General features: G+C 33.8%; 1 protein-coding gene across 1 annotated transcript in view; it reads right to left on the minus strand.

The window, feature by feature from the left end:
* Positions 1 to 6581: 6581 nt before the first annotated feature.
* LOC133337440 (exportin-1) overlaps positions 6582 to 12658 on the minus strand; it is a 34022-nt gene continuing 27945 nt past the window's right edge. Inside the window, exons 2-6 of the mRNA XM_061545664.1 lie at positions 8329 to 8699; positions 7782 to 8261; positions 7391 to 7723; positions 6825 to 7190; positions 6582 to 6764 (exon numbers count right to left, since the gene is read on the minus strand). Coding sequence (XP_061401648.1) covers positions 6615 to 6764; positions 6825 to 7190; positions 7391 to 7723; positions 7782 to 8261; positions 8329 to 8699 — 1700 coding nt within the window. The 3' untranslated portion in view covers positions 6582 to 6614. The remainder of the gene's footprint in view (positions 6765 to 6824; positions 7191 to 7390; positions 7724 to 7781; positions 8262 to 8328; positions 8700 to 12658) is intronic.

A 12658-nucleotide genomic window follows, 5' to 3' on the forward strand; every position in this document is an offset into this window, starting at 1 on the left:
AAAGCGAAAACTGCGCCTGTTCTGTACAACGTGCACATATTCCAAGAGCAGATTCGCAGATCGTGGTCCTTTATAAGTTTGCGGGCGCCGTCAACATTAGGGGGGTTTGGTTTTCTTTTTCTTTCCTCTTTCATAGTAGGAGGGCGATGAAAATAGCTACCCCAGGTGATACCGCGGGGAGGTCAGTGTCCACAATTGAGATGAAATAAAGACCAAGATAATAATTTAAGTTGTTGTTGTTGTAACAGTTCGGCTGGAACCATGTGTTTTTCCCTGTGTATGTGTAGGTGTTATATATATATATATATTATGTAGAAAACTGCAAAAATTGGGCCAATTCCACTAGTCTAACCCAGAGATCCACAGGGCGCAAATATGTGGGCCTGACTGGAAAGTAGGTGATTTGTGTCATGAGGAGTGTTGTGACAGTTTGATCACCAAGTGTGAATGCTTCGGTCATCGACTATGATATCAAGCTCTGTCTTAAGTTCACGTGTCCGGGAGGTAAATAACGTCGCAATAGATTTGGACGGGGATATAATTAATTTCCTTTCCTCCATGAATGCTGAAATGGTGGCGAGGTAGTTGCTGATTTTCGCACTTACGTCCATTTTGATCTTGCGGTATTTATATATCCGACCTTTGAACTCCACATATGTCTGTCTGCCATTGAGATAGTTACCAAGCCAGCGCTTGGTAACATTGGGCAATGTGGAGTTCATGATATCACTAAGAAGCATCGAGCGGAATCCGTGTTGGTGGTCAGCTAAATGGAGATGTTCAATCATGGTCGGCTGTAATAGTGCTTTCAAAACTTAAGCTACAAGTGATAAGAGGAAGATACGGCGGTATGATTCTCCTGGATGAGCTGGGTTTTCTAGTTTTGGGAGTGGGATTATTCTGGCAACCTTTCAGATCTCTGGGACTACTAGTGAGTTTACCGATTGAGATAGGATTGCTGCCAGATAATCTAAGGCTATTGACCGAGATGCTTTAGCATGACCATAGAGATGCCATCCGGACTATTTAGAAGCTTTTGCCTTCGATATTGTGGCATGAACTTCTAAGGCTGAGAAGAGGCAAGGATTCATCTCACGTCGGAGCTTTTTAAATCTTCTCAAGGTAGCTCTGAAGGCCGGTTCTGCTGGGTAGGATGGGCAATGTATTGCTGGAATAATTTGTTTGCACATTTTTGGCATCAGTTATGGATATATTACCTGTTTTGTTATTTGTACCAGAAATACTTTTTATGGTAGACCAAAGTTTATGCGAACCAGCTTCGCAGTTATTTAAGCGTTCTACCCATTTTTCACGACGGTGCTGGTTGATAGGGGAGTTAACTTCTTCTGTCAGGGCAGCAACCCTTGGGTCATCCGGACAAGTTTGGCGCAGTTGGTCTCGCTTGCAGCAAATCTTGCAGCTGCCCTGGGATAACCTGGTCTAAGTTTGGGAATTCTACCTTCTGGGATATATCGCTTGGCCGCCAGAGTGATGACGTCCCTCAATATTCTCTCTCCCTTTCTGATGCTAGGGCCACATGTTTTGCCAGGATGTTGTGGCTATAAGCGACGAGCTAACGATGGTGATCATTGTGACTATCCATTCTACTATCACCTACCAACAGGTCTTCAATGGAACGACGGGGACATTTTTAATAGCATTTACTAAATACATCAACGCATCTTTATTGAGACGAAAATTTTGTATAAATTTATAAATTTGAAAACGTTTGTCACATAATTCGTACTTCTATTTTCATACCAGTGTTCACTTTGGGAGAGTATATTTGATTGATCTCTTAAAATTCTTTTTTTTTATTCGTTCATCATTTTTGTTTTTTAAAAAAACACTCGTACCACATAAAAATATTTTTTATTTACAATTTTTTGACGTTACCTTTTGTCATTCTTCGTTATTGTTTACTTTGTGGTGCCAGTGTTGTCCTATTTTCGATTTAATTTGCGAATGCGTTTACGGGAGCGATACAAAGTACCAAATTGTATTCTCAACGCATTTAGCTTTCGCATCGCGCTTGCTTTCGCAACGCAATACAGAGTAACCCCCCAGTTATTGCATCTGTTGGATGGAAGTTGAACAGCTGCAGGCGGAGAATTTGTGGGTGCACAACAGCTTGCCACAAAGTTTTTTTACCACCATCTAAGACATAGGTTGCATTGCACCTGGGCAAGATTGCGCGTAATCCGAGTATGAAATACTGAACAGAACGTGACCTCGGTGGAAGTGGGGCCCGAGTTCTGCTCGATACCAGCCATTATTAATATGATATTGAGCAAAACGGCTGACATGGTTTGCTCACCTGGAGGAAAACAGATGGTTTGAACAGCTGTCGCTGAGTTGAGAATCCTTGGCCGGGCGTTGCCCGGGTCGTTCCGGAGCGTAGATCCGATCGTCTTGGGAATGAATTTACTACCCTAAAGTAACCGTACCTTTAAATCCGTCCCTTGTAATTACCCAATGTATTTTTTTAAATCTGGAAACTTCACTTAAAATGTCTTACATTTGCTAGTGCACTTGCCACACATGTGCACATAAAATCTATTGTTTTGAAAGTTTTCGTGAAATGTCTCCCAGAAATACATCTTGGTCTATCAAACTAAAGCTCAAGTTAATATCTCAAGCAAAAAAGAAAGAAAAAAACAAATTAACCGGGGTCCACGGATAATTACCCTAGCGAGGTAATTAACCGTGCACTCTTAATTACCTTCCACGGATAATTACTCAAAAATCTTGAAATTTTCACTGAGGTAATTAAGCGGGGTTTACTGTACTAAAAAGGGAATAATATGAGTTTAGAGGCTCATCTCGGATGACATTTTTACCACAGGTAGGTCTCGTCTCCCTTGTCACGAAAATGTATGATTTTCATGGGAGAAGCCCAACATTCAGAAATATAGACCCTAGAAGTTCCGAAATTCCTTTGTTCATAAGTTCGTCATTTATAGACCGATAAAGGTAATATTGGTATGGTTGCAAAACGTGCACATTATATTTTCACATAAATTGGTTTTAATTAAAAATTATTCAAAATAGCCAGCCTTCGGCCAGTGATTTAAGACATTCACCTATGGACAGGCGGAAATCAATTTTTTAACTATTTTTTTTTTTTCAATAACCATTCTATCTATGACAAATGAAAAATTCGGCTACGCGATCGAACATTTTAAACATGAAATTATTACTAGCCGTCAATATGACCATCATCGGTCCATAAATGACGCTGTTATCCATATCTCGAGAAGTTCGGATTTCTCCCATGATCTCTAGTGTCAAAAATTTCGACTTTGTTTACGTTTTCATAATGAAAGTCAATTCACAATAATGCATTTTGACAGCAAACATGAGTGGCGCAGAAATACAGCTGGTCTCCCTGGGTGACCTTATTTATAGGAATACCAAATCAATGTCAAAGTGATGTCGACAAAGAAACGACGTCGACAACGACATACAGAATATGGGTGATTGTTTTGATGCAATTTGGTGCAACAACTACAACAGATTACAAATAAAAAAACATTTTTGATTTGCTCCTACTCCTTTATTTCTTCCTTCAAATCATGCATTTTTTGTAGCTGTAGCTGAGTTTTTCACTGTTAAGCGGTTCATCAGGCAAATTTGGGTTTTCCACAATTTTTAATATTTTTCTCTTGAGAGACAGATTCTCACCCAAAATGTCTGTATTTAACCACCAAAATAACTCGGCTTAAATATTCCTTATTAGCTTTATACATTCCGTGGCAATATTTGGCTGAGCCATAGAAAATTATTTATTTTATGAAAAATATTTTCACACTTTATGTTTTTGTAGTCAACTCCCTTTAAATTTATTAGCGAAAAATTTCGCAAAATTTTAAAAATTATGGAAAAACCAAATTTGCCTGATGAGCCGCTTAACACTGAAAAACTTAAATAAAAATTAGAAAGAACAAAAATAAAACTACAAAAAATATTTTTTTTCATAATTATCGTGTGTATGATTTGAAGGAAGAAAATCATAACATAACTGTCCACCTTAAGAATTTGGGGAGATAAATATCGAAATTAAAAAAAAGGCGCACAATTATGTAGTGAAATAATAAACTGTGAATTAATTAATTCAATCGCAGATTTCTTCCCATTATTCGTTGTGTTTTTGCCATCATAAAAAATGTTCTTTTATTTATTTGTATTCTATGGTAGTTGTTGCATCAAAACAATGAACAGCTGTTTTACATGCCATATTGTAGGTTGCCATATTTTTAAACTTTAATTTATTTTCTTCTAATTACAAAGCATTTATGTAGCGGATTATTAATATTTTACATTTGCATTGTTATAAAGATTGAATAACAATAAAAAGTTAACATTTTTAATAAAAAAAATCAATAAATAAAATATTGAAATATTACACAATTAAATTACAATGGGGCAACACACATTGCAACTTAAAATACAATATGGCAACACAAACGTAAAAAAACTTATTGATCGCGGGTACCCATATCATTCAGTTGACAGATCTAAAAATTTGACCCGAAAAATAGGTTTTTTAGAAATTTGATCGCACAAAATTCGCACCTTCGGATGAGTATTACTCTGAAGCTGTGCATACTACATACACAAAATACATATCAAATTACGCAGATTCGCGACTACAACAATCTTATAATCGATTTTTATATATTCCTGTTTGCGTATTAAAGCTAGAAGTAAAATTAAAAAAACACTCAAAATCGAGCTTCAAAATTTCAGCATCATTTAAAGGTAGATGCAGTTAAAATGTTGAAAAATGATACATAAGGGGCGTAGTCCCCATTTTGTTGGCTTCTAGTTTTATTTTGACACGAAGACCGTGCAATGAGTGGCTTAGTCTCAAATCGATAGAGAACATAAAAAAACTGGTTCGCCTCAACGTGTTTTTACACATTTTTTTTACATTAAATAAAGTTTAGAGGTCAATATCATGAGCAGTTTGCAACGACAGATCAATTAACCCAAAACTATTCACTTTTTTTCATATACTTAAGTAGTTCCCGAGTTATATAGGGGTGAACCTCCGCTTCAGCTATGTTAAAAAATTGGCAATATTGCCCATATATATATCGTTAGCTAAAATGCAAAAAGGCGTAACTAACAAAAGCATAATTGTGTAGGAGAAGCAAAAAACTGTTTTGAATGAAAACTATATACATGTCATGTGAAATGAAAAATTATGCCCGGCAGGCTGATATTGCATATGACGAATAATAGACTATAATTTTTTTTTTAAACAAATTTAGTTATTTAGTTTAATGGCAATCATAACAAATAAGTAAAAACGTGAATTTTTTGTTAGTTACGCCTTTTTGCATTTACCAAATAAACCCACTTGTAGTTACGTCTTTTTGTTTTTTGTTAATATAAGGTCCTTTTTTGACCGCAGACGTGTAAAACTTTGTCAACACATGCAGACGTGTAAAACTTTGTCAACACATGCAGACGTGTAAAACTTTGTCAACACATGTATTGACATTCACAATATTCATTCAAAAAGTCAATTTTTTGTTAGTTACGCGTTTTTGCCGACGATATATATATATATATATATATATACATATATATTCACCTTTCGTCATATCAAAAAGGTGATCCCATATTTACATATATTTGTTCTCAAGTTATTCATTATCTGAGGCTCCATTCCACGAAAAATATTTACTTGCATATCCAATTCCTTTCGAATATTCTTGATTGGGATAAATAGAATGAAAATGAAAAAAAGAAAGATTCCTTACGAAATTGTCATTCATGGTCCAAAATGGCAACACTGTTCAGGATTGAAAATTCAATTGTCTGGACACATTGTGTAAAGTGACTCTAGAAATTACAGCCGTAGATGTTCCTACAATTTAGTATTTATTTATTGTACGAATACAGCAAAAAAGACTACATAATTAAAAATTAGTTTTGCATAGGGTTATTACCAAATTTTATTCACGGGCTAACGTTTTCAACTCGACGAGAAATTCCATTCATTCTTTTAAAATAGTTGTATGTTGAAATGTGTTTTAATCGGTACAACGATAATTTTCAAAGTATATAAATTAAAAAAAAAACTATAGTAAACGCATTCAAATTGATAAAAAAATGTAATATAAAATCATTGGGTCACATACAAACAATTATAATATATGAAAAGGTGATAAATGGTGTTATAAGCTATTAACACATTTACAATGTACACTACAACATACATTATCCTGAAAAATCGATTGTGAGTTGTCGTTTATTGTTTATCTTTATTGTTTATTCCTTTAGTTTCAAATGGATAAATTTAAATTTAATTCTTTGAATTTTTAATGTACATACTATCATTATGTTATTCAAAAACACAAACTAGGTTACTGTTGTAATTAAGTTCGTATGTGATTTTGTGAGGTTAGTGTTGAATATTCAAATATGTGTATGTTGTATATGATTTCAAGATGCTTGCTGCTGAATAGTGTATACATCGTTATATTGGCTTTAGATCATTACGCTCAAATCTTAACATTTATCATAGTTAACAAACTTCCTAATTTTTGAAATTTGCGAGATAAATTATATTCCAAGGGGCAGATATTGAATTCAACATTAACTTATTCGTCCTGCATGTCCTCTGGCAATTCGTGCGGATTTAACATTCCTGGTATGTTGCGTTGCATCAACATTTTACTTTCCTGCGCTTCTCGTAGAGCAGCTTCCCGCTCTTCAAGATACAAGTCAGAGTCATCCTCTCCAGTAACTTCCTGTTATTTGAGACAACAAGATTTAATTTTATAAACTTGCCACTTGTAGCATACACTTACCCGTATTTGAATTAAGAAATCTCTCAAGTGTTCCTTAAATGCTTGTACATTTTCGTCTAAATTGAATAGACCCGTAACAAATACCTTAATTTGGTTGTCTGTCAAGTGACTGAATGCAGATTTCAGCAATGAAGCCACATATTCTTGTATGAAGATGGTATTGTCGGGTATTGGGCCGAGATTTACAGTTATCTTATTGTTCTCGACTAACGAAAACATATAAGCCAGAATAATCGCATGATTTCCAAGACCAGCTGTATGAGAGGTATCAGTAACAACCGAAAATATTTGCATCAAAATGTCTGTAAAATATGTCTGATAGAAACTCTGGGCTGCTGCAGGGTGTTGCTCAAGATTTTGCAGCATCTGTAACAACATGTGGTTTTAATATCAAAAATTAATATCTAAGTGAAAGCGAAATAAATTAAATTGAATTTAACAAATAAATAATACAGCAATAATATTCCAAAATTCCATAACAAAAAATACAAAACGGAAAAAGTTGTAAGGCCATTTGGAGATTGACATTGCGCAACATTAATAATATAGTATTACTCCATTCCTACCTTATATAGTATATTTAACCCGGTATCTGCTACATTCCGCATTGTGTGCTTAAATGCCCATACAACGGAGTCGAAGACCAGCTTAAATTGTGCTGGTGGTATGTTTAAGAAAGCCTTAAAACAATGGGCATTGACTGCTTGCAATAGCTCATAAAAACTGACACGATGTTGTGGGTGATCCTCAAAGTTTTTATTAATCATGTCCAAAGTACATTCAAAAACGGCATCAAAAATCTTCGGTACTTCATTTGTGATGTCATTTCGGAGTTTGTGGACTATGACGCTCATAGATGAAAGAACTTTTGGTTCCCTTGCTGACGGCACTTTGCATCGCTGAAAAATAAATATATATTAAGTTTTCACATTAAAACAGTGTTTTGCATATGAGTACCTGATAATCCAAAAGAACAGCATCCAGCAAAGGAGGGATAAAGTTATCCATTACTAGCTGATTGTCATTAGATCGTGAAACCCATTCTGATATAAGGTTCAGAGTTTCCTTTTTTACAACGTGCATCGCCTTTATTAGGGGTTGATTATTAACATTGACACCGTTCAATTCAATAGCTTGAATAATATTTTCGGATGTTATCTTATAAACATTCAGCATATCCAGATAAATACGGCCCAATTGAATAACGTACGCATGGCCTAAAGCCTTACATGCAGCCACATTCGTCTTCAATATACTTCCTAATTGCTTAACTGCTGTCATGTTCTTGAGAAAATCCACGTTCTTTGAAGCCCGAGAAATTATTTCATCCCACACTTGGTTGGGCAAAAACATGTATTTCTCTATTAATATATCTTGTTGTACTTGATCCACTTGAGCCGATATCATGTAGCCGACAGCTTCATAGAATGTGTGCACCTGGAATCAAATTAAATATGCTTGATACAGCAATTACTTACAAAATATGTTGCATTCAATAAATTACCTGCTGTGGTTGAAGATCACAAATAATGCTGCTCATAGTGCTTAATATTTCATCGATGAATGTGCATGCCTCGTTTGGTTGTATCGTCACAAAATATCTCCTACATTTTATAGCTATTTTTATAAAAGTATCGCATGCCATATCCTGAACACCGTCATGAGTTTCATGCATGAATTCGAACAGTTTATTGACAACAGTTTTTAAAAATTTCCAGTGTGCTCGCAAAAATCGAGGATATTGCCCAACAACATACATAATATTCGATGCAATAATAGCTTTATTGTCTTTACCCTTCTTTTGTTCGCACAAACCCAAGAGATCTTTTATGACTGTTACCAAAAATCGTTTTTCATCCTCTTCACAGAAAGCCCCTGTAATATACAAAAGTGTTACTTATTATGTTTTATATTCGTTCAAGTCTGACAAATATGCAGAATATTGCATATTTTGGTTTTGTTTAGGTAAATATTATTGTTATTATATAGTTTAGACAATGTTTCTACAATTTCTCAAGATTCGAAGGGACAATGGTTATAGTGTCGATATGTCATTGCTTGCTATAATTTTTATTTGTATAATACCACTGTATCATCTCATCATCAACATTGCACCTTTTTACTAGAATGTACATATTGCGGCTTAAACGAATGGGTTGCCATTCGAAAAAAAAAATCGTTGGCTTTTTCCAATTTTTTGAAGAATTGGTTTTATTGATTTGTTGACAAAGTACGTTTATATTGTACCGGATTTCGTTAACCCAGTGGGTTTCAATTTTCAATTCCATTGTAAATATGCACAAATACAATTAAAAATTTGAGTATACAAATTTTAAAGATTTAACTTTTTTTTTAATTTTGTTTTTGCAAAATGGTCAGGCTTAATCCCAGTTTGTTGTTTTTATAAAAAACAACTATTTATTAGTGGGGAATGTATGGCATTTTCCGCCGAGGGGTAAGGCAGGGAAGACTATAGTTTCGGATCTCGCCACTGATCCTCATCAGTTCCCTTAGTTTTTTGTTGGGATATTCTCCCCAGAAGCTATTAATAGCTTCTATACAAAAAACCTTTCAAACCCAAACGTCTCTTGTGACAATTCGAAGTTCTTACGTTACCAGCGATACGACCCCAATGAGAAGTTCGTTTCGTTGGCGCCTGACTTCGTGGTCAACAAGGCATTTACAGACAACTACAATACATTTCCCACTGCTATGTGTCGTCACTTTGTGACGAATGCACATAACATTAAGCCTGACTATTTTGCAAAAACAAAATACAAATGGTATCCCAAATAACCCGCCAACACTACTGGATTTTTTTTTTAAATTTTTTTTTTTTTTTTTGTAAAAACATGAATGAAAAACATAAACGAAACATGTAAATATATTTGGAAATTTTTATTTTGTTAAAAGAATTGTGTGGTGTGAATTTTCGAATAATTTTGTTTCCTAATTCGCGTCTTTGATTTTGATATTTTCGTTCATATAGAGGAACTTCGGTTAATGTGGACTCTGCGCCTAATGTGGACCACCCCCATACCTTTATTTTTTAAGCCGATTAAAAAAATCAAAGTCGGAGAAGTTTTCGCCACAACAATAACGTTTGACAATAAAAGTAGATGTAGGGTTGTGTTTTTGTAGGAATTCGCCCTCTGGATGACCTGATATTTGGACCTTGCTATAAATGTAAACATTTTTCAGTTAATTAAGAAAATTTTCTCATCCACTTTAGCCGTTTTCAATTGACACACAAGTTAATAAGATTCTTGATCCCTATAAAGGTGAGAAGGTGGGTATTTTAGTACGCAACGCATTGAATTTATACACAAATACAATCATGGATGAATATGACACATAAAAAACACGTACTTCAAAATATACAAAAAGAAAAATAATAAACCAAGGCATATATAAGGTGGGACAGTAAGCACAGCTGAGTATAAAGTTTGTCTATTCATATTTTGAAACTTATACATAGTCTCAATTTAGATTAGGCGAGTTTACTTGTGGCAAGTCTTTGTAGGAGAGAGAGGCAAGGGGTATAGAAATGAAAAAAAATTGCTCGTACCGGCAATTTTCTAGCAATTCGTTTTGTGTATTTCGTATTTGTTGACATTTTATATATATTTAAAGAGAAAAAACAACAAATAAAAAAAATTTTGGAAACCGAATTGCCTTGTATAAGAGAACGATAAAAATTGCCGCGAGTAAACTCGCCTAATATAAATCAGGACATACATACAAAATTATGTTAGACGTCAAAACGAAAATATTAATATTTTGTCAACATTCAATTCAATTTTAATTTATATTGTCTTTGTGAAGAACATTTGGAATATTTCAAGAGTTGAAAGAATTTTTTTCAAGCAAATTATCTTACAAATTATAAATCGTTTTGTGTTTTGGCTGTGTCTTTTACTTTATCTCAAGCACCGTTTCTGGGCCGACAAACATTACTATTAGTAAATCTCCAAGGTACTACAACGAGGGATTGAGTGCATTAAAAAACTCTGTGTTCAGGCGACAGATTAAAGACCCGATTTGTTGAAGGAATCCGCTGTGACACGTTCAATTTTAAATTAATAGTTAAATTAAAAACACGAATTATCGAGGTTGTACTCTTTAATGAATATACGGAGCACTATGGAACCGGGAATCTAATTTTTTGGCAAAAAGTCCGTTTCATGTAGAGCCGATAAAACGTTATATATTTGAAATCTGGGGACTTTGTAATTTACACTAGTAAAATTTTTGTGAATATAATTTAAATTTGAAAAATGTTATATAACATTGACATGCGTCAAAATATTAACATGAAATGATGGCAATTATACAGATAGAACTAGAGATTATAATAAAAGTGAAAATGGTAGGAAATTTAAAGGTAATAATAAAAAAATTTCGAATATAAAACTCAAAAATATAATTTTTTCACAAAATTTGAATTTAAGAACCTAGTGCCCAAGCAGTTAATGGTTATAGCATTTTGCGACCATCTGCGTCCGTTCATAAACATAAGAGTTATTGCCGATAATATACAAATAGTCGTTGAAAATTGCCTTTAAAAATGTAATAAAAAATTAAAATTGACTTTTACTAAATTAGAAATTAGAAGGTATTAGCCTCACCACCTTCAACCAATTAGCTGTAATTTGGTATTTTAAGTTCGCATCGTGGAACACATATTCTTACTAAAAATGATCAGTTTTGCTCCACTATTTGGGGCAGTCCCCATATAATGAATCCACATTGGCTCCGGAATCTTTGTACTAAAAACTATCAATATTGACATGGGTAGTTTGGGGATCACAATTGTAATTAGTGGCCATAGGTCTACAAAACGTGTTAGAATATAATTTGATTAAATCAACTTTTAAAAAAAGTTATCATTCATAAACTTGAGTAAACATTAACTTTTGTGAGGATTGTCATCGTCAGTAATACTTATATTTGTAGCAAGTTCGTTATAACCGAATTAAAACATATGAAAACAGAATGTTGGGACCGAATAATTAGTTCGTTATATTCGTAGTTCGCTACCAGTAGGCCTATTCTGTAACTTTTAACATTTCTTTTGTTTTTGTAAAAACAACAAAGTAAACAAAAGAAGTTGTTGTAAAATAAACAATATCGACATGGTACAATTATAAAATGTAACTGCAAATCTCAGCTGATTTGATTCCAAGGTAATACTAGTGTCAATATGAATTTGACTAATGTTTTTAAAAATCACCCAACAGGAAAATTTGGAACACATAAAATTTGAAATTGTTCTTTATTAAATGTGCTCCCATATTCAATTTACGCAATCTGCCTGTTGGGAAAGATTGAGGAAACAAATTTTTTTTCATGGAATAACTCGCAATTCATATGTGTTGCACATATATGTAAGTGGCAATGGCTTAATTATAAGAAAGATGTGGAAGCGATAGAAATATAATAGATAGATTTTCATTCATGTTTTTCAAATTTTATACTGAGAATTCAAAAATATTTCATTTTCAAAATAAATATCATTTGTTGATAATTTGTTTGTTTGTTTACATTTTTCTGTCAAATGACGTTGACACTAATATAACTTACAACAACAAATTTCCATGTGGATGTTGTATCGTTTGCTGTACAACAACATAATCAAAAGGTTACGAATCAATATCAAAATATTTTGTATAGGAAACATCAATAGTTTTGGTAATGATATCATGATATGGACCAACAATTTTCTAATTGCCATGGAAGTCACAATTATGAACCGAACTCCACAAAATTTTACATTTAGAAGGAACTAGTATTGTTAGGGGCTCGATTTTGAACAGGATGAGGATTAAGCTCCG

Source organism: Musca vetustissima, unplaced genomic scaffold (genome assembly GCF_032173495.1).
Source record: "Musca vetustissima isolate MV318-11 ecotype Yass unplaced genomic scaffold, APGP_CSIRO_Mvet_v1 utg4837, whole genome shotgun sequence".
Taxonomy (NCBI): domain Eukaryota; kingdom Metazoa; phylum Arthropoda; class Insecta; order Diptera; family Muscidae; genus Musca; species Musca vetustissima.